At 56.7% G+C, this 22,711-nt stretch overlaps 1 protein-coding gene across 1 annotated transcript; it reads right to left on the bottom strand.

Annotated features, from left to right (window-relative positions):
* Positions 1-919: 919 nt before the first annotated feature.
* NELFA (negative elongation factor complex member A) lies at positions 920-19,716 on the bottom strand. The gene is made up of 11 exons (XM_055589280.1): positions 19,407-19,716; positions 6,623-6,794; positions 5,364-5,525; positions 4,452-4,541; positions 3,706-3,836; positions 3,558-3,627; positions 3,337-3,425; positions 2,709-2,820; positions 2,279-2,559; positions 2,106-2,205; positions 920-1,575 (listed from the first exon to the last, which is right to left on the bottom strand). Exons 1-11 carry the CDS (start codon positions 19,614-19,616, stop codon positions 1,391-1,393), a joined length of 1,602 nt encoding a protein of 533 aa, XP_055445255.1. The 5' UTR covers positions 19,617-19,716; the 3' UTR covers positions 920-1,390.
* Positions 19,717-22,711: the final 2,995 nt, after the last annotated feature.

Here is a 22,711-nt window from a genome sequence, read left to right as displayed (position 1 = left end):
ACCCCCCCAGCTGGCGAACGGCCACATGTGTGCAGCCCCTTCTCCAGCCACCTCACGTTCGGGAGTAAGACAAGCCTGTTCTTACCACTCAGTACAGAGACTGTCAGGTGCCAAATTCTTGACCCTACGAGACGTGTAGCGAACGAGGACACGCTCACGTACAACGCTGTCTGCGGGCGGCACGGTGCCCACCGCCCTGCCGAGAAGGGAGCCGAGACAACTCGAGCAGCACACTGTGTCAGTGTCGGTCGCCCGCAAGGGGGCCAGGCTCCAGCTCTGGGGTACCCGGTGCTACCGCCAGTTCTGACAGACTTAAGAACTTGAACTTCACTTCTGGGGGATATACTGAAATGTAGATTCGCTGTTTGGGGGGAAATAGCGTTTTAAGGTCGGAAATTGTGTCTGAAAGATTGTATGAGTATTTTTGTATTAAAAAAAATTTAAAGGCTTTTTTCTTAAACTTATTTTATGTGGGATTGTGTTTTAAGTTTTTTTTTTCCAATTTTCCCAATTTTTTTGCGGGGGGGGGGGGGGGTCGCGCTGCACATGTGGAGTCCTAGGTCCCGTCCAGGATTGAAGCCGCACCCCCCTTCAGCAGAAGCAGGGGTACTAAGCCTGGACTCCGGGCCGTCCCGCCCCACCCCGGAATCGTCTGTTGCTCTGAGCATCTGACACCGTCCTGACGTCCGGGGAGAGGCCACGGTGGCCCTGGAAGTGGTGGTGGCGGGGGGGGGGGGGGGGGCTCTGATTCTGCCCCTGCCCCCCCAAACGTGGCCGAGTCAGAAGAGGAGGCTTCGCGCGCCTCAGCCCCAAGGCCCCTGGGTCTCCTGACTCAGAGCCTCTGGTGTGCATCCCCCACCCCCGTCCCCCCTCCCCGAAGCAGAGAGGTCGAGCTGGCTGGAAACAGCTCTGATGGTGGTTCTTTAGAAAAGCTAAACTTTAATTAGGTCGTCTTTACAATGAAAACAGGTGCCCAAGGACTGGTCTTACATGCTCACAGCCGTACAAAAGGCAAACACAAAACCTGTGAGCGTGAGCACGGCCCACCCTGGGTCCCGGGCCGGCCCCACCCAGCTCCCAACCACCGCGGGCGCCACCTTTGGTCCCTCAACCCTGCGGGGGGCCCGTGCTGCCCTAGCAGGAAAGCCCTCCAGGTCAGCGGGATTTAAGAAAAACTAAGAAAAGGCCCAAGTCTAACAGGAGGAGCTGTGGCCAAGATTAAGAAGTTACTTTTTTTTGGCTAAGTTTAACATTCAAAAATGTAATATTGAATCCAAAAGTGTCTTAAATCACACAAAAAGGACCCATATTAAAATTTAGAAAACAAGTCCAGGACGCCCCAGAGAAACCGGATCTAAAGCGTAAGTGGGCGGGGACGCGCCCGGCGGCCCTAGGACACGTTGGCCATGGGCTTGTACTTCTTGAAGCGCGTCCACTGGCCGGTGGCGTAGTTCATCTCGAAGACCGTGTCCACCAGCATGGTGGTGCTGCCCTGGCCGTCCGACTTGGGCAGGTCCTCCGTGTGCTCGCTCAGCTTGATCTGGATCACGTCGCCCTGCTCCTGGCACGGGTTCTCTGTGGGGGCGGGCGGGGGCCGCTGGGCGGGGACCCGGGGCCACAGGGCCGGCCCCGCCCCCGCAGGGCCAGGCCCCGCCTCCAGCCCACCGGCTCCACCCCGCCCCCGCCGGACCAGGCCCCGCCTCCACCCCGCCCCCGCAGGGCCAGGCCCCGCCTCCAGCCCACCGGCTCCACCCCGCCCCCGCCGGACCAGGCCCCGCCTCCACCCCGCCCCCGCAGGGCCAGGCCCCGCCTCCAGCCCACCGGCTCCACCCCGCCCCCGCAGGGCCAGGCCCCGCCTCCAGCCCACCGGCTCCACCCCGCCCCCGCAGGGCCAGGCCCCGCCTCCAGCCCACCGGCTCCACCCCGCCCCCCGCAGGGCCAGGCCCCGCCTCCAGCCCACCGGCTCCACCCCGCCCCCCGCAGGGCCAGGCCCCGCCTCCAGCCCACCGGCTCCACCCCGCCCCCGCAGGGCCAGGCCCCGCCTCCAGCCCACCGGCTCCACCCCGCCCCCCCCCACGCAGGACCTGGCCCCGCCCCTGACCCACCTCGGGAGCCCGCCATGAAGCCCAGGATGAGCGCCTTCTCTGGCCGCGTGACCTTGTTGGCCGTCTTGAACATCTCCTGCGCCGCGAACATCTGCTCCCTCTGTGGGGAGGCTGGTGTGGGCACTGGGTACCCCCTCCCCGGGCGCCGCCAGCACCCCAGCCCCCCCACCTACCGTGAGCGACAGGTTCTTTTTGGGCTGCTGCTGGGCGGGGGCCTGCTGGGCCTGGGGGGCCACCATGGCCACCGGAGGCGTCTGGGCGGCAGGGGCGGCGGCTGGGGGCGTGGTGGGCGTCAGGGGCGAGGGGGGCGCGGCGGGCGGGGGCACCGCGGGGCTGGGCCCGCTGTTGTACAGGGGCGCCCGCTGCTTAAACTGCGCCGGGAGCGCTGGGCTCGGCGCGCCGGGCTCCTCGGGGGGGCGGCTGGCCTGCAGGCTGGCGTCCCGCGAAGACGGGGCTGCGAGCAGAGCGGAGCCTGCTGAGGCCCGAGATCCCCCGCTCTGCGTCCAGCCCCCGAACGAGAAGTGGACGCGCTCTGGTCCACGGCCCGGCCCCCTGCCCCCAAAGCGAGCCGCAGGTCCCGGGGAAGGGCGGCGGGCCGCTCACCTGGCGGCGTCTCGGAGCTGGGAACGTAGGATGAGGCCGGGACCACGCTGGGCGTCGCCGGCAGGTAGCTCGTGGAGGGCAGCGCGGGCTCACTATTCAGAGACCCGAGTTTCTGGAACACAGAGGCCACGTTCCTCCCAGAGGAGCCCTGGGCCCTGACCCCTCAGGGCCTGACCCCCAGCCTGGAGCCTCCCCGTGGGCTGGGGGCCTGGCCGGGCCGTCCCGTCTGGTCAGGGACACCCCCCGCCCCTCAAACGAGCCATCTTTGAGTAAAGAATCCAATGATGCTTTTCTTACCACAAGCATGTGATAAACCCAGACCTTTCAAGACCGTGAGAACACACAGCTCTGCAACGCTCCACGGAGGAGACTGACGGACAAGGTGACACCCGGTGCCCGCCTGTGCGGCCCCCACAACAGGGGGGCCTCGGCGCAGGGACGCCCTCCTGTGAGGCTAACTGGCCGTGCCACGGGACTGAGGGGACGCCAAGGAGCCCCCCGCTCTGTGCCAGTGTCCAACCAGGGCCCCCTAGGCCCCCAATCTCCTGCGTGTGTCCCCGTGGACACGCCCCAGCGGCTAACGCTAGGACAGGGAACCCGCTCCGCCACCCAGGGCCCGCAGCCCTACCTGCGTGGACACCAGGCCGGCCGCGTAGTCGGGGGTGGCATTCTCCACGACCGTCTCCTCCTTGGCAGGCTTCTCCACCGCCTCCGTGTCTGCGGGCAGAGCATGGCCTCAGCACCCCCAGCCGGGGCGATGGGCCCCCAAAGACACGGCTGCCTCAAGGGGCAGCCGGGCCGGTCTCAGGAGACGAGGCCGCCCGTGGGCACAGGCGGCCAAGTACGCACCCAGGGCCCTCCTGCGCCTCTTGGCCTCCCGGCCGGCACCAACCACATCCAGCTCGGAGATGTCCAGGAGCTGCAGACAAACAGAAGCCCCTCAGCCTTGGCGAAGGCGCACCAGGCCAGCCCGGGGCCGCGTGGGGCCTGTGCCCACCTTCACACCCCTCTCCTTCCGCAGGGGCGTCCTGGACGGTGGGATGGGCGTGCGGTTCCCGGCGGGGCTGAAGACGCTGGGGGCGGTGGGGCTCCTGAAGGGTGCCTGCTTCGGGATGCCTTTGAGTGGAGCTTGGGGGGGGGCGGCGGCGGCTGTTAGGGGCTTCAGGTGCTGCCCGGTGAGTCCCCGCACCCTCCTCCACGCCCCCAGGGTCCTAGGTATCCGTGAGGGCAGGGGGCGTGCAGACCCCAAGGCGGGGCCGTCCCAGCTGCACCAGCACCGCCCCCATCCCCCGCGGGGTCCCTGACGCACGAGGGACGGTGCCTTCCCGCCGCTGGGCCCGGCCCAGCACCCATCAGCGGACACCAGTGCTCGCGGGTCCTCAGCAGGCCCAGCGGGCAGCGGGGAGCCCCCGAGCCCCTGTGGAGGTCAGGCCCAGCCTGGGCTGGACAGGAAGACGGGGCCCCAGGGGGCGGGGCGGGCCCCCTGCAGCACGGCTACTGCCCTCTCCGGCCCCCGCCTATGGGCTAGCCCCCAGCCGGGCCAGGCAGACAGCACAGGGGGAGCTCCAGCCCCGAGGTAGGCCAGGGGGCCGTCGGAGCTTCGCACGGAGAAGCCGGGCCGTCCCGGGCCAGCCAGGTCCCTCCTCGGCAGGGCGGAAGAGCCCCCCAGTCCACACGGCAGGGCCCTGTCGGCTGCAGACGGCCGCGCCTTCCCAGACCCCCCGCCCTGGGTGGTGGCCTTACTCGTGGTGTCCATCTTGCGGAGCAGCCCCCGGCCTTTGGCGTGGAAGGGCACGCCCGCGCTCCTCTTGAGCTGCTGGGCTGTCTCGGTGGCTGGAAGACAAGTGCTGTGTCAGCGCTCCCAAGGGCAGCGCCTCTGACCGTGGGCTCACAGGGGAGCGGACAGCGGGGGCTCCTCCCTGGTTGGGGAGCGGGGTCGAGGCCCCAGCTCCACAAGGCTGCAGACCACTGCGGACCCTGGATGCTGTCCAGGGGAGCCATGGTGGCGGTGCTTTATCTGATTCTTTGAAAACAGGCCACTTACACACTTATTGACACCAATACCAGAACCACTTAAAATGAAGTCTGCTATCGGTTGAAAGAATCAATATCCTAGCCTCTTTTCCAACAAGCACCTTCTACGTACATTTTATAGCTGCTACTTATGGAAACGTTTAAGAAAATGACCAAACATCTTTATAGTCAAATTCAGGCCATTTGCAACTCCAGAACAGTCAAGGGAGTAACTGTCTCATCACCTGGGTGATTCAGCTGGTTCAGACATCATTTTTGGAACAAAGATTATAAATACTTTCACCTGAAAACTAGCAAGTTTCTACAGGAGATTTTTAGAACATGCAGTTTAGCACAGCAATCAATGAATTTCTAATAGAAAAAACGATGTAGGACACTGTCTTTAAAAGATAATTAGGAACCGTAAAACCTGAAGGAAACTTCAGAACAAAAACTACTGACATGGGACAAAAGGCGTGGTTTGCCAGCAGCCAGTCTCCCAAAGCCTGCAGGACCTCCCAGGCCTGGCTGCGCAGGCTGGCCGCAGCCCCGGGCGGACAGAGGCCCCGGGTACCCCCAGCCCCGGGCGGACAGAGGCCCCGGGTACCCCCAGCCCCGGGCAGACAGAGGCCCGGCACTCACACTTTTGCAGCAGCTCGGCCCTCAGCGTGGCGCTCTTCGGCTTCCGTTTCAGCTGAAAGTGCTTCACCGGGGGGGTGAGGGGGCCCGCGAGTGTCGTCAGGGCGTTTTTGTTCAGGTACTGGCACTCCAGCGGGAGCATGGCGGACGCCTCACACTCGTTCACTGCTCGGAGAGCCGGCGTGTCAGGAGGTGCACCTCCACACGCAGGCCCCATTTCCACAGCCAATGTAGAGGCGCAGTTTCCTATTTATGTTCATGGAGCTTCTGCTTTGAACTCAAAACAGAGAACAAGTACCTGCTGACCGCACGCCTGCCCTCACCCAGCAGTCAGGGCCACCGACCTGGGCCCAAGGGCACCAGAATCCCCTGGGAGCGGCTTGAAGGCCAGAGCCCCTGGCCCAGCACAGCTGGCGTCCTCATGGCTGTGTCTGGACGGCGCTCCGTGCACGCCCAGAGCAAGCAGAGGGCGCCCGCGGCCGTCCCGGGTCTCCCCCCGCCCACCCCGTTGGGGGACGCTCCTGGGCCCTGCTGGCCCCTGGCCCCCGGGAGCAGCACCCAGGCCCGTGTCCTGGCCCGTGTGTAAGCTGGGGCCGAGAGCTCAAGAGCAAGGCCCGGGGAAAGCAGAAAGCAGACGGCCCCATGCTCCCGGCCCCGGGGGAGCACTCCAAATCTCCCCAGGGCTACAGACAGAGTGGGCCCCTCCCCCCCGGGCGCACACCCGGGAGGCCTGGACGAGCTGGTCCCTGGGACACAGACACCCGGGTGTGGGCTCCGGTGCTCTGGGGCGGCCACTGAGCAAGCGCAAGGCTGCAGAGTGGGAGCGGCCACCTCAGGGCTGGGAGCAGGCGCGGGCAGCCACCCCGGACGCCCAGGCTGCCGGCCCTGCAGCAGCCCCGGGGCGCGGGCCTGCCTTCCCGGGGCTGCGGTGCTAGTTCTCCAAACTAGAGGCTTCGGGGAGGGACAGGCCTCCCGCCTCCACGTGCTCCCCTGTCTGTTTGCAAGCAGTGCATAAGTGGTTTGGAGTTCGTGTTCTAAACAGATGCGTTGCAGGTGTTTTCAGCACGCGCTCAGAAGCGGCCAGCCGGTGCCAGGGAGCACCCAGGCTCCGGGGTACAGCCCGCCCGGAGCTGAGGGGAGGGCTGTGTGGGGCGAGGACAGGTCACCACGGCGCCCAAGCCGGGGAGGGGGAGACCGACAATCACCTCAGGAGCGCTGTCAGGGCAGGCCCCCCTCCCCCGCAGACCACACACCCGACCTACCCTTCTCTCTGAGCTCTCCTAAGATGTCTTGGACGTTGGGGTTCTGCTCCTCCAGATCCAGGTTAAGGGCCCCGGTGTCAGGAAAGGACTTCAGGATGTCAGCCACCATGAGCACCCAGGGGTCCGAGTCCAGGGTGGCGAGCTGGATGATCTCCGTGAGCGCGCCCTTCATCTGCGAGAGAGCACAGGCGCGTGTCTGGGCCCACCCCGTGCTGCCCGCGCGGGTCTGAGGGCAGGCGCCGAGCTGGGCCTCTGAGCGCCTGGCCGTCTCACACGTGGGCCCGCGTCAGACCTGCGGGGCTCCAGGGGGCGCTGAGGGGCCAGTCTCAAGGGGGCCTCCCAGCGCGCGGCAGGCAGAACGGGAGCCGGCAGATGGGGCAGCAGGTGCGGGAGCTGGCCAGGGTAGGCAGTGGAGCGCGGTCCTGGCGGGCAGGGAGCGGGCAGGGGCTGCCGGGAGGCCCGGGCCGAGGCCACAACTGGGCTCCTGGGACGGAGCAGTACCTGGGGAGGCCGGCCTCCCGAGGCCCCGGTGACAGGGTCCTGGGCCTGGGCTGTGGCTGCGTCTGCTGAGGCCCCAGCCACCTCCCCAGGCCGCCAGCGGCTGAGTGTCCCCACTCCCTGCAGCTTGGGGCCCAGACAGAGCCAGACTCGCCCGACCCCTGGCCCCACCCCGCAGACCAAACCCCCCAGCACGGCCCTCGGGAACAGGGGGCCCTCCCACCTGGGCCCAGCCCCTGTTCAGCACGCCTGGCTGCCTGCCGGTGTCCAGGGCTCAGAGCACGAGGCCCGGCCTTGGTGCCCGACACCGGTCCCTCCTGCTGGCCGCGGGCAGGGTCGAGGGCCAGCTGACCCAGCTCTCAAGGGCTGCACCCTGAAATACCCGGAAACGTGTTCTCTCACCATGTGACTAAACGGTAAGCGTCCTTTTTTTCATTTAATGCTGGTGGTGGGGCTATTACGGCGTCTGCTACCCTGCCCCTTTGATTTAGCTGAGCTTCACTCTTTCCTCCGTTAAAAACAAAAGCTATGAAATGAAAAACACTTTCATCTGTCACTTACTAGAATGAGTTAGACGGTAAGAACGTGTCCGCGACAAACTAAATCTAGAAAACGCAGAACAAGAACGCCCCGCCTCACACCCTGGCTCACCAGGGGCTCCATAGGCAGGCTGGGCCCTGGGCACCGTCGGGACCGCGGAACCCAGGCGGGCGGATGGCAGGGCGGCCGCCCCGCGCCCAGGCCCAGGATCACAAGAGGGGGCCGGGGCGGCGGGCCAGGCACATGGCGCAGCGTTTGGAGAACCACCTGGCCGCTCCTCAAGAAGACCGACACAGGGCCCCTTGGAGGCCTCCCGCGAGGAGGCCGTGCTCTCACTGTGGAGGGCCGGGTTCACCCCTGCCCGGGGAACCAAGATCCCACAGGCTGCAAGGCACAACCAAAATTAAAGAAAAAGACAGACCCCGTGGAGCACGAGGGCCAGCAGCTCCATGCTGGGGCCCAGACCCGGAGACTGGAGCACCCGTCCTCCCAAGTTTGCAGGCAGACAGCTGTATTCATAGCACCCCCAGAGCAGCAGCAACTCCAAGGCCATCATCTGACGAAAGCTTCATCCGCACAAGGGAACACTGGCCTGGCAGCTCAAGGACACACATGGTAACACGGGCGAGCCACGGAAGCTCTGTGAAGGCAGCCAGACTTGAGCGCACACGCCGCGCGGCTCTGCGCAGGTGACGCACCAGGACAGGTTACCCCGCAGGCGCGGGCGGCGGACGGCAGTCCCAGGGCTGCAGGTGGCGCGGGGACAGACTGCCGGCGAGCTCGGCGTCGCTCCTCCAGGCGGCACAAGTGTTCTGGTCTCAGACAGCGTTGTGAGGCGCCCGAACCACTGGTCTATGCGTTTCAAGAGTGAATCTAACCTGAGTATCTCAGTCTGAAAAACTATGAGCAAAGAACAGGGGGCTGCAGCGGAGCCAGAGCCCGCAGCCGTCCCCAAAACTGGCGGCACACCTGGGCTCCCGCCTGGAGGCGGCATGTCCCCGGCCTGGCTGCGCGTCACGTGCCCAGGTGTCAGTTCTGGGCGACAGAGCTGGGCTCTGTGGAGAGGAAGCCGGCAGGGGCAAGGACGGTCCTCGGCCCGGCCCCCCGACACGGAGCTCCTGGAAGAGCCACACTCGCGAGCGCCTGCTTCAGTCGAGCGGAGTCACAGTCAGGGAGGAACCAGGAGAGGGGCAGCCAGAGTCACACGGGAAGAGCAAAGGGCGGAAAACACCAGTGTCCACGGGGTGCGCCCCCACCGAGCACACAGCGTCTCTGACTGCTTACAGTGCCAAGAACTTTTAAACTCTACAAAATGAGGAGATAAAGCAGAGAAATGAGTTTAGACACAGCAAGACAACAGGAGGTAACAAAAGCAATAAGAAGACCGTACCAAGAAATAGACTTAAGGCATCACGCAATGTCTAAGAACACCCTCCAATGGCCAGGAGCCCCCAGAGCCGGAATGGACAACAGAGACGAAGTGCGTGGTGCCCCCAGTACCGTATGGATGGGCGCTGTCCTTCAGTAACCTCTAAGTCCGGGGGGCCCCACTCAAGCTGCAGGAATATTTCCTTCACAAAACTACAGTCTGATTCTACCTTCCTGTGAGAAAAGCAGTACAAGTAAGAAGTTGTAAAAGCAGCTAAGGCGAGAAAGGTCGGTCCTGCCAGACGCCGCAGTTACAAATGCCACGTGGGCTAGACACGGCCCTCACCTCTCACTGCATTCCCAGATAAACTTCAAACGAATCGCATTTCAATTTCAGAAATGAGACATAAAGGCCCTGGAAGGACCATAGAAGTCTCTCTTTTGTGTGACTGGTGAGGGCAAGTCCTCTGGAGTTACGATTCTAAACTGAGGAGCCATAAAAGACAAGAGCTTGAAGTTTACCACTTAAGTATTTTTTCTATGAAATATTACACAAAAAAATCCAATCCCATAAATGAAATCAAGAGGAATGTCACACTGAGTGGAAAAAATTTGTAACTCCTATCACAGGCAATTAATTAAACACACACACACGTATTATATTGTATAGATGTCTCTACTATACATAAAGAACAAACAAAGAGACTGATTCTACATGCCAATTTTTAAAACTTTACCATTAGAAAAATGATTTAAAACTCTTAAAATTGCAAAGGATACTCGCCCTCATTCAACATAAAAGAAGTGTAAAATAAACGCAGAAGCAGACAGTTCCCCGTGGGGGAGGGCGGGGCAGGGGCCACTTCGGCCCCAGGAGCACAGGCGGGCGGAGAAGGGCTGGCGGCACAGGCCCGCGGCCCTCGCCGGAGCATCAATTCTTCAGTGCTCAGCCTTCTTCACAGTCCAACTCTCACATCCATACATGACCACAGGAAAAACCATAGCCTTGACTAGATGGACCTTTGTTGGCAAAGTAATGTCTCTGCTTTTCAATATGCTATCTAGGTTGGTCATAACTTTCCTTCCAAGGAGTAAGCGTCTTTTAATTCGGGTGCCTAAGTGATGAGCAAAAGGAAAATGTAGCAGGCGGTAGCAAGATGGCAGATTTGTAACGTTCAAACCCAGCAGCGTTTAACGTCAAAATGCACAAAGAGCCCCCGCCGACCCACAACAGGACGGCAGAAACACAGGCGGGCGTTACTAAGGGGCAACGAACAAAGCAGACACCAGAGAAGGGGGCACATGTGGCCAGAGGCCCGCAAAGGCACACAAGGCGGCGCCTCCCGCCAGCAGCTTTCCAGAGGCAGGCTCGGCGCACAGCTGGGTGGGGCACCGAGCAGAGGTGCACCTCGCCGCCTCTGCGGCTGCAGCCAGGCATGCATGGTAACTAAGGAGCCCCGGGTCTCGGCCTGTCGCCACCTGGGCTGGAGGGCGACGCACAGCGGTGACAGTGGCCAGCTGGACAGGGACTGCCTGAGGCCTTGGGGCCACCCAGGCTCTGCTGTCTTTTTTAACCAACCCTTTAATAAGGTTCAAAACAGTCTGTTCAAAGATCACACAGAAAACAAGTCGCAGGCCTCAGTCTGTCAACCCCTGGATTAGATGAACAGCAACATGGATGAATATTAAAAATAGGTTTTGTGCAAAAAAGCTGAGCGAGCTACAGAAGACAATTAATTTAAATCATTTAAAAATAGATGCCACCTCTCTTCAGTTTGAACACTCTGCCAGACATGCTCAACATCGTTAGGGACGACAGAAAAACTGAATCTGAAATCTACTCACGGCCTTCACGCGCCAAGCGGGACAGTGAAATAAATGAGACCAATGCCTCGGAAAGCAGTCTGGCGGTTTCTGCCACCAAACCTGGCCGTCCGCCCCGGGCTCTGCCTCTAGAGTCGGCCACAGTGCACACGTGGAACGTGTCCGCTCCGGAGGACGCCCGTCAGCAGAAAGTTACGAGCCGCTCACACACATCACACACACGTGGGTCTGCAACGCTGCTGCCGAGTGAAAGCCAGATCAAAAACCACGTTTACATCAGCTGCACTTAGACTGCGAAAAAGTCCCTAAAAACAATACACATGTTGAAAGACATAATTTCAGGAAGCCCAACAGACTTTGCAGGATCAATTTTTTAAAATGTCTGCACAAGAAGAACAGGGAAAGCTGCTGCCTGTGGGGGAAGTGCGAGTAGGAATGGGGGTGAGAGAGAAGTGAACTGATGAGACTATGGAGGGAAATGGGAATGTAAAGTTAAAAAATCTTCTTAACTTATTTATTTTTGGCAGTATATCAGCTTAACAATAGGAGAAGGAAGAGACGGTAACTCAGAGGCTGCCCAGATCCCAAGAGAGGAAGAAGCCGTCAGAAAACACCGAAGTGGCTGCAGAGCACACGGAGGGGAGCCTCACAGCCGACTGCGGCCACAGCAAGGACAGGCCCCGGGCGACAGGCCAGGTCCGGAGCGACACCTGCTCCCGATCATCAGGGGAAAGACAAGCGCAGTTTCAGGAAGCCCAGCGGACTCTGGAGGATCCCTTTTACAAAACGTCTTCCCCAAAACGCATCCTGGCTGCAGTCAGCGGTGGTGCGCGTGTGGGCAGAACAGTCTCTCCTTCACTGGGCGTCTGGCCTGGTTTCCCAGGCGACGAACCACAGCTGACCCTGTCGGGGATTACAGGGATCCCACGGAAGTCTTGCAAGCGGGATAACTTTACGATTTAAAGCATTATATCAGTCATCCCTAAAACCATCCCTCAAATCTCCTATGGTGGCAATGATAAGGGCTCAGACAAGAGCCATCCCTGGTTTTATTAGCAGAGCATCTCGTTTCCTCAAAGCCCTTTCAAATTCAGCTAAAACATCATGAAGTCAGTATTTATGCTTTTTGACACTTGGCAGTTAGCCAGACACCTATGGACACTGCCTCCTGACGTCTTTCTGACTTCCTGAACCAATTTCAAAATTCTTAGAGGAAGGGGCCCTAAATCACTTCTGTACCCACTTCAATGAATAAACCTAAAATACTGGGTTATCAGACTACCTTTTCTACCTCCCTGGCATTAGTTAAGAACTCTTGATTCAGTTCAGTTCAGTCACTCAGTCGTGTCTGATTCTTCATGACCCCATGAATCGCAGCACGCCAGGCCTCCCTGTCCATCACCAACTCCCAGAGTTCACCCAAACTCATGTCCATCGAGTCGGTGATGCCATCCAGCCATCTCATCCTCTGGCGTCCCCTTCTCCTCCTGCCTCCAATCCCTCCCAGCATCAGAGTCTTTTCCAATGAGTCAACTCTTTGCATGAGGTGGCCTAAGTATTGGAGTTTCAGCTTCAGCATCAGTCCTTCCAAAGAAATCCCAGGACTGGTCTCCTTTAGGATGGACTGGTTGGATCTCCTTGCAGTCCAAGGGACTCTCAAGAGTCTCCTCCAACACCACAGTTCAAAAGCATCAATTCTTCGGCGCTCAGCCTTCTTCACAGTCCAACTCTCACATCCATACATGACCACAGGAGAAACCATAGCCTTGACTAGATGGACCTTTGTTGGCACAGTAATGTCTGCTTTTGAATATGCTATCTAGGTTGGTCATAATTTTTCTTCCAAGGAGTAAGCGTCTTTTAATTTCATGGCTGCAGTCACCATCTGCAGTGATTTTGGAACCCCCAAAATAAAGTCTGACACTGTTTCCACTGTTTCCCCATCTATTTCCCACGAAGTGATGGGACCAGATGCCATGATCTTAGTTTTGTGAATGTTGAGCTTTAAGCCAACTTTTTCTCTCTCCTCTTTCACTTTCATCAAGAGGCTTTTTAGTTCCTCTTCACTTTCTGCCATAAGGGTGGTGTCATCTGCATATCTGAGGTTATTGATATTTCTCCCAGCAATTTTGATTCCAGCTTGTGCTTCTTCCAGCCCAGCGTTTCTCATGATGTACTCTGCATAGAAGTTAAATAAGCAGGGTGACAATATATAGCCTTGACATACTCCTTTTCCTATTTGGTTTACTTAGCTTTAAAGAGAAACAGATACATCACAAAACACGTGGAATGGTTTGAAGATTTCATTAAGAAACACAAGCTGGAGCAGATGCTGCATATAATGTTTACACTCACAGGCCTGGGCCAAGGGGTCCAAAGCTGTTCTGGATGTGTCTGAGGGTGTGCCTATATCAGATCAACCCCGGAATTGCAGGGAGTGAGGCGGACCGCCCTCCCCACGTGGCTGCCCCTCATTCAATCAACTGAAGACCTGAACAGAGCAGACAGGCTAGTAGATCGAACTCCTCCAGCCTGACTACTAAGCTGAGACTGATCTTTCCCAACCCTGGGACTTTACTGAGATACTGGCCCTTCTCTGGCCTGCTGGTTTTTCAGACTGGTCTCAAACTTGCTGGCTGCAGATCCTGGGCCTTTTCAGGAGGCTGTCATAAGCCAATTCCTTTTAATAAAGCCAGGACCTCTTTCTCTCTCCCCCTCTACGTGGCATATATAGGTACACATAAGGCTTCCCTGATGGATCCATGGTAAAGAATCTGCCTGCAATGCAAGAGAGGCAGGAAACTCAGGGTTCAATCTCTGGGTTGGGAAGATCCCCTGGAGTGGGGCATGGCAACCCACTCCAGGATTCTTGCTGGAGAATCCCACGGACAGAGGAGCCTGGCGGGCTGCAGTCGGTGGGGCCGCAGGGAGTCGGACACTGAGCTGAGCACAGAGCGCACACACGGCGCACACGGGCGTCCTGTCGGCCCTGTTTCTCTGGAGAACCCTGACCCAGCGTGGGACACATGCTGCTGTTCAGGGGCTCAGTCATGTCTGACTCTTGGCAAACTCAAGGACTGCAGCACGCCAGGCCTCCCTGTCCCTCACCATGTCCCAGAGTTTGCTCAAACCCATGTCCACTGAGGTGGTGATGCTATTGAACCATCTCATCTCTGCCGCCTGCTTCTTCCTTCTCTTTCAGTCTTTCCTAGCATCAGTCTTTTCCAGTGAATCGGCTCTTCACACCAGGTGGCCAAAGTATTGGAGCTTCAGCATCAATCTTTCCAGTGAACACCCAGGACTGATCTCCTTTAGGATGGACTGGTTGGATCTCCTTGCAGTCCAAGGGACTCTCAAGAGTCTTCTCCAGCACCACAGTTCAAAAGCATCAATTCTTTTGCGCTCAGCTTTCTTTATAGTCCAACTCTCACATCCATACATGACCACTGGGAAAGCCATAGCCTTGACTAGAGGGACCTTTCTTAGCAAAGTGATGTCTTTTCTTTTTAATACGTTGTCTAGGTTTGTCATTGCTTTCCTTCCAAGGAGCAAGTGTCTTTTAATTTCATGACTGTAATCATAGTCCACACTGAGTCTGGAACCCAGGAAAGTAGAATCTATCACTGTTTCCAATGTTCCCCCATCCATCTGTCAGGAAATGATGGGATCAGATACCATGATCTTGGCGTTTTGAATGCCGAGTTTTAAGCCAGCCTTTTCAGTTTCCTCTTCCACATTCATCAAGAGGCTCTTCAGTGTCTCTTCCCTTTCTGCCATCAGGGTGGAGCACACGCAGCCCAGCTACCTGGTGTCCCTTCATCTATGGTCCCACATAAAAAAGAACAGAAAGCTGTCCCCTAAGGTATCAGACCCTCACATAACTGAAGAAAAGTAACTAAGATAGCTAAGTAAATTAGGATGTTTTGGAATAAAAAGTTTAACACTAAATATATAAATAAAAATGCCTTTCAGAAAAGTAAATTATCCAGAAAGGCCTAGTTCTTTCAATCTAGCTAAGTAAATTTTTCATTATAATTTCTCGTAATGACAGGCAAACTCCAAGAATAAACTACAGAGGAATCAACCAAAGAAAGCTGGTATACTTCTATCAATGCTGGACCAAAAAACACAGACACTACATTGCCAGCTACAGAGACCTTCACACAAGGATCTGTAGTCCATTCACAAGGCAAGAGTTACAGTGCTCAACTTGTGCACACCTAGTAACACGGCTTCACAGTGCAGAAAGCAGAAGCTGATAAAAAAACAAAGGTATAATCGTAACAGAGATAAGCATACACATTGATACAGACGATTAAACAAATTTGACCTACTGAATATATACTGGGCAATGGGTTGCAACACTAGATGAAAAAAATGCTTCTCAAACTCACTTGCCATGCTTATGAAAACTGACCGTATATTTTGCCATTAAGCAACTCTTACATTTCAAATGACTGAAATAACAGACTATATTCTCTGACAAGCACTCATCCCAGCTAGAAATTACTAGTAAAAACATAAGTAAAACCTCTCTCCCTCTAATGTACAAAAATTAAAAAACATTTTAAATTACAAAGACGTCAGTGAGGAAATCATTATAGAAATTACAAAATAGTGTGCCTTGGTAATGATAACACTATCAACATTTGTAGGACACAGCTAAAGACGTAAGAGAAGAAAACCTGACTTAATATGAATATTTTAGAAAAGGAAAATGAGATCAATATCTACATTAAGAGATCAGAAAAGGAACAACATAAATACCAAACAAAGGAAGAAAATAATTAAAGTACAAGAATTAGTGAACATGGGCTCCTCTGGGGTCGAGTGGTTAAGAACCCACCTTGCAACACAGCGGACACCAGCTTGATCCCTGGTCCAGGAAGACCCCTCACGCTGAAGGGTGACGGAGCCCGTGGGCCACACAAGAGAAGGGCCCTGCAGTGGGCGCCCACGCGCCACACTGGAGAGGAGCCGCCTCTCCACGCAGCCAGAAAAAGCCCGAGCGCAGCAACAAGACCCACCACAGCCGAAAAATAAAATGCGTAAGTAAACTAAACCTTAAAAATAAAGAAATAACCAAGATGAGCGAACAGAAAATGAACAGATAACAGAACAATGAACAAAGTCAAAAGGTGATACTTGGCAAAGTCTCCTGAGGCTGACAAACATCTGCTGAGATGAATCCCGGGGGAAACCAGGGGGAGGAAACCCCAGGGCGCATGCTTCTCACATTCCAAGATGAAAAAGGGCTGTCATCCACTGTATGCTAACAAGGCTGCAGTTTCAATACAAACTGCCAAACCACTAGAAAATATACAGCACCCAGAAAAGTTAAGAAGAACATCAAACCAAACATCAATACTCAAATATCTTCCCACAGGGAAAATCCAGTCCCCTAGCTGGCTTATTACTTAAGTTCTACCAAACATTTAGGAAGAAATAATTCCACTATTAAACAAAATTTCTAAAAGAGAGGAAAACAGAAGCCGTATTACCACCGCGTTTATAAAGAAATTCAATACCAGTATCTAACGAAGACCGCCCAGGCAAGTAAAACTAGAGTTAATCTCACTCATGAACACAGACACAAAATCCCTACACGAAACGTCAGGACAACAAGCACTGCGCTGCACGTGCGCTCAGTCACGTCTGACTCTTTGCAACCCCGTGGACTGCAGCCCGCCAGGCTCCTCTGCCCATGGGGTTCTCCAGGCAAAAACACTGGAGTGGGTTGCCGTTTCCTTCTCCAGGGGATCTTCCCGACCCAGGGATCAAACCCACATCTCTAGTGTCTCCTGTTCTGGCAGGCGGGTTCTTCACCACTGCACCACCTGGGAAGCCCATCAGGATGACACAGTCCTACACATAAAATGACCAAGTTAGGTTTACCTCACGGAAGCTAGGCTGGCTAGCAATTAATGCTACTTTGTAAATGTGGCGACCAATATGCCAACAGACATTAAAAACATTCGGTAAATTCAACATTCGTTCACGTTCACCCTTCCCACAACTGCTAACAAAACCGGGTCACTTCCTGGTTGGCACTGAGCCAAAAGACACAACCAAGCTAAACGGTGGGAAAGGAGGGATTCATCACTTGCAGCAAGTGAGGAGAAAGCTACCCTAAGCGAGGCTGCCTGCATATTCATGAAAGGGCAACCTTTAGCTGACTGAGTCCCAGGTGTCAAGATTACCACTCCATCCTCTACCTGGGTGGGGGCCTTAGTTCTTGCAGAACTCAAAGACAGGTATCAGATTGTTATGAATAGCCCTTGAGGAAGAACTAGGAGTGTGTTTTATGGCAACTACGCTTTCTCGACTGCAGAGACATTACTTTGCTGACAAAGGTCCATACAGTCAAGGCTATGGTTTTCCCAGTGGTCATGTATGGATGTGAGAGTTGGATCATAAAGAAAGCTGAGTAACAAAGAATTGATGCTTTTGAACTGTGGTGCTGGACCAGACTCTTGAGAGTCCCTTGGACAGCAAGAAGATCAAATCAGTCCATCCTAAAGGAAATCAGTCCTGAATATTCATTGGAAGGATTGATGATGAAGCTGAAACTCCAATACTTTGGCCATCTGATGTGAAGAACTGACTCATTGGAAAAGACCCTAATGCTGGGAAGGACTGAAGGCGGGAGAAGAGGATGACAGAGGATGATGGTTGGATGGCATCACAGACTCCATGGTCATGAGTTTGAGCAAGCTCTGGGAGATAGTGAGGAACAGGGAGGCCTGGTGTGCTGCAGTCCATGGGGTTGCAAAAAGTTGGATACAACTGCGTGACTGAACAACAGTCCCTTGACTGCTTTTCCTTTGCTCCTGCCTTCTGTCACTTCCCTCAAGATCATTAATTACTAAGACCTGCTCAAGGGCAAACTTTGTGGCCAGGCTTAGATGGCAAAATGGCCTAAGCCCCAAATCGCTTTTTCTTAAAGTTTGGCCATGAACTCAGGACAAGTATGGTTAATAAATAGGTTGGTGGAGGGTGGGGTGGTGGTGCAAACTTCCACCCACCCTAGGCCAGGTTCCTGGAGGGCTCTGCACCAAAGAAATGCTTTGCAGAAGTGAAAGGCAAAACCAGACATCAGGGAGCCCCCCCCCACAAGCATATCCTAGGAGAAGTACAGCTGCCTAGTTACAGCTAAGAGCTTCTAGGATCCAAAGACTCTGCGAAGAAAGCTAGGTCAAGACACAACTGGAAGACATTTGTAAGATAAATAAGTGGGAAAAAAGATTACTATTCAAAATTTATGTTTTAAAAAAACTCCTACAAAGTGGGACTCCCTGTGGGTGTGGTTAGGACTCCAAGCTTCCACTGCAGGAAGAAGGGAACTAAGATCCTACCAGCTACCTGCTGCACCAACGCATAAATAAACTTTCAAAAGCTCCTACAAGACAATGAAAAAAAAACCACAATGAGGAAAACAACTTTTGGACGGACAATTCACAAAAAAGAACACTGAACCAACATGGGAAAAGGTGCTCAACCACACGCATACTAAGGGAACGGAATGCCATCCGGCGGTGAAAATTAAACCACGGCGGGGGCCGCCTGCCGGATGCCTTTGTCAAAGGTGTCCCCGGAAGCAGACAGACACACCCACACCCCTCACACAAAACACCCGACACCACACCGTGACGTCCAGCTCAAAGCAGGGGAAACCCCAGTGGACGGCTGGAAAAGGCACAGCCGACTGACACGTCGCAAAGCGGGGCGGGGAGGCGGTCCCCTCCCCCGGCAGCGGGCGCAGGGGCGGGGGCTCCGGACGCAGCCTGCTGCTCCCTAAGCAGCGTGAGGGGCACGGGCGGGTTGCCGTGCGGCTCGGTCAGCCGACCACTGTGCACTCCTGCGCACGGCAGATGCTGAGGCTCCGATACTGTGGCCACCTCATGCGAAGACCTGACTCTCGGGAAGAGCCCCTGATGCTGGGAGGGACCGGGGGCAGGAGGAGAGGGGACGACAGAGGACGAGACGGCTGGATGGCATCACCTACGAGTCCGAGTAAACTCCCGGAGCTGGTGATGGCCGGGGAGGCCTGGGTGCTGCAGTCCATGGGGTCGCCAAGAGCCGGACACGCCTGAGCGACTGCAGTGACTGGACGCGTCAGACGTCCCGCACACGACGGGGCAGGAAACCCCCGCGAACTACGAGAGCGGCAGAGGCGCGGAGCCGGGAGCCGGAGCGCGTGTGAACGAGGACAGTGCCTCACCGTGTTGAAAAACTCCTTATTTTGCGCAAAAAGTGACATAATGTACCGTTAAGGAGAAAAAAAAAAAAGAGGACAGACCCACTGACGAGAACGAGGCGAAAAACGCGAGCGCGTGGCAAGACCCCGGAGCGCCAGGTGACCCAACCGGGCGGAGACCCCAGAAGCTGAGGGAGCGAGGCCGGTGCCCGAGCCCCTCCAGCGCGGGGAGGGCCGAGGAGGGGGCGCGGCCCGGGCGGCAGAGGGTACGAGGGGCGCGAGCGGAGGGGAGAGGCGGCTGCGCGCGAGGGGGCCGCGAGCGCCGCGCTCTCGCGTCCGCACCGCCGCCCGCCTCACCTCGTCCACCGTGCGGCGCGGGAGGTGCAGCGTCCCGAGCAGCAGCTTGAGCTTCACGGCCGACGAGAGGCCGTGGAAGCAGAGGCGGATGTTGTCGATGACCGCGGCCGTAAGCAGGGACGCGATGCTGGGCGGCGCCCACAGCTCGTCCGTGGCCCCCAGCTTGTTGTGCAGCCACAGGCCTGTGTCGCTCTCCCGCATGGACGCCATCTTGGGGGGAAAAAAGCTGAGCGCTGCCGAGCCGGCATCTTATGAGGACACCTACGCGCCCGCGGCGAGGACCCCCAACATGGCGGCGCCCGCCCGGCGCGCCGCGGTGACGTCACCGGAGGGGGCGGGGCCTCGGTGAGTGGCTTCGTGGCGGTGCGAGGTCCTCTCGGCGGCGGCCGTAAGGTAACATGGCGGCGCCTGCGGCCCGGCCTCCCGGGTCGCGGAAGATGACGTCATGGGGGCGTGGGCACGGCGGCCTGGCGTCGGCGCCGCTAGTCCAGGGTGTGGAGTGGCCGGCGGGCGCGGCCGCGCGAACCGGCCCCTTCCCCGCGGGACGCGCGCCCGAGGGCGGCCGCGACCCGGGTCCCTCAGGCTGTGCTGGTCGGGAGTCTTCGCCAAGCTAGGGCGGCTGGGGTCCAGCCCGCGCCCGTCCAGCGCGTCCGCGCGCGCCCCCCGCCGCGGGCCTGGCGCTGCCCCAGCTGCTGGGGACACGGGGGGAGCTTGTCCTGCCCGAGCCTTCGCCCTGGCGGCCTCGGGTGGGGGGTCGCGCTGCGCCGGGCGCGCGCTGCGGACGGAGAGCCGGCGCGGGGCCCAGTGCGCAGGGCCCTGCGCGCCACACGTCCAGCCTGCGGGCTCCTGGCCAGTCTCAGGGAGCACCCCCGGGGCCCGAGCGTAAGTGCCCTTCCGGGCGGTGGGAGCCCCATCTGAAAGGGAGTCGGCCCTGCTTGGTGGGTGCTGAGGGGGGCGGTTCTTAGCGCCCTTAGGCTCCAGCCAGCCTCGGGCCTGACCTCGGGCTGGGCGGACCTGGGGCTCCAGCCCACGGCCCGGGGAGGGAGGGCGCTGCTGTAGGGGAGAGCTCCTCACCGCGCAGACTTGCCTTCCGTCTGCCCCGCCCCGCCGGAACCTGTGGCCCAAGCGCCCCAGCTCTCCCCTCTGGGCCACAGGCTCCAGCCTTGCCCCTTCACCCAGACCCCTGGGGGCAGAGGGTCAGGGAGCCCGGGCTGTGGGGAGGGCAGCGGGCCCATCACACCCTTCCCATCAGGGCCAGCTGGCCTCCGGGTCGCCTGCATTGCGGGCGGACTGCCGCTGAGTCACCAGATGTCCCAACTACCTAGTCTCTGTTACAAAACTTGCTGTATATCCTGGCTCCTCCCTTACCTCTTGAGAGCAGTCTCAGGGTTAGCTGAGATGCTGTGTCCTGGACTTAAGTCCTCAGTTTTGTCTACCAAATAAAACATAACTTTCAAGTTGTACTTTTTTTTTTCTCCACTCCACACCTGCATCTTATTTGCGCTGTTTCAAGTTACCAAAAATCTGGAGAAACCATTTCAAGTAGGCAGTCCTAAAACATAATTACTCGTAAAGTGTGTGTGTGTGAAAGTCGCTGGGTCGTGTCCGACTCTTTGCAACCTCATGAACTATATGGAATTCTCCAGACCAGAATACTAGAGTGGGTAGCCTTTCCTTTCTCCAGGGGATCTTCCCAACCCAGGGATCGAACCCAGGTCTCCCGCCTTGGCGGGCAGATTCTTTACCAGCTGAGCCACAAGGGAAGCCGATTACTCCTAAAGAGTTCATCTAAAAGCTCTTACTTCATTGACATTTACTTACAAGCTTTGACTCTGCCTCTGCGCACCAGAAGAGAAGTTTGCATGGGTCCTGCCCTATTTGAGTTTGAGTTTTATCATCTCAAGTTATCTTTGTTGCTGACAAATTTTGTAACAGGAATTATCAGATCTTAAAATTTGACTTCTAGTAAACCTACCTAAGTCCTTATGGCAGAAAGTGAAGAAGAACTTAAAAAGTCTCTTGATGAGAGTGAAAGAGGAGAGTGAAAAAGTTGGCTTAAAGCTCAACATTCAGAAAACTAAGATCATGGCATCTGGTCCTATCATTTCATGGGAATTAGATGGGGAAACAGTGGCTGACTTTATTTTTGGGGGCTCTAAAATCACTACAGATGGGGACTCCAACCATGAAATTAAAAGATACTTACTCCTTGGAAGGAAAGGTATGACCAACCTAGATAGCATAGTAAAAAGCAGAGACATTACTTTGCCAACAAAGGGCCGTCTAGTCAAGGCTATGGTTTTTCCAGTGGTCATGTATGGATGTGAGAGTTGGACTGTGAAGAAAGCTGAGCACCAAAGAGTTGATGCTTTGGAACTGTGGTGTTGGAGAAGACTCTTGAGAGTCCCTTGGACTGCAAGGAGATACAACCGGTCCATTCTAAAGGAGATTGGTCCTGGGTGTTCTTTGGAAGGACTGATGCTGAAGCTGAAACTCCAATACTTTGGCCACCTCATGCGAAGAGTTGACTCATTGGAAAATACTCTAATGCTGGGAGGGATTGGGGGCAGGAGGAGAAGGGGACAACAGAGGATGAGATGGCTGGATGGTATCATCGACTCGATGGACATGAATTTGGGTGAACTCCAGGAGTTGGTGATGGACAGGGAAGCCTGGCGTACTTCAATTCATGGGGTCGCAAAGAGTCAGACACGACTGAGCGACTGAACTGAACTGAAACCTAAGTACAATGAAAATATTAATGTTAATGAGTCTAGAGATACAGTGATTAAACCAAGTTTGTTTTCATTCATTAAAAATTAATCCCAGGGACTTCCCTAGTGATCCCAGTGGTTAAGAATCTGCCAGCTAACGGGGGGATCATGGATTCAAGCCCTGGTTTGGGAAGATTCCACAGGCTGCAGGGTAACTAAGCCGGTGTGCCAGGACTGCTGAGCCCATGCACGCCCTAGAGCCTGCGCTTCACAACAGGAGAAACTTCGTGTGATGAGAAACTCAGTGGGTAAAGAATCTGCCCGAAAGGCAGAAGACTCAAGTTCAATTCCTGGGTCGGGTAGATCCCTTGGAAAGGAAATGGCAACCCACTCCAGTGTTCTTGCCTGGAGAATCCCGTGGACAGAGGAGGCTGGTGGGCAACAGTTCATAGGGTCACAAAGAGCTGGACATGCCTGAGCGAGTAAGGCACCAGCAGTGTGGTGAGAAGCCTGCGCGCCGCGGTGACCGCAGCCAGAGAAAACCCACACGCGGCAACAAAGACCCGGGGCAGCCAAGAACAGAAGTAAATC

Source organism: Bubalus kerabau, chromosome 7 (assembly GCF_029407905.1).
Source record: "Bubalus kerabau isolate K-KA32 ecotype Philippines breed swamp buffalo chromosome 7, PCC_UOA_SB_1v2, whole genome shotgun sequence".
In the NCBI taxonomy this organism is placed as follows: Eukaryota; Metazoa; Chordata; class Mammalia; order Artiodactyla; family Bovidae; genus Bubalus; species Bubalus kerabau.
The sequence above is the reverse complement of the archived record's forward strand: the minus strand, read 5'-3'. Positions and strand labels throughout refer to the sequence as shown.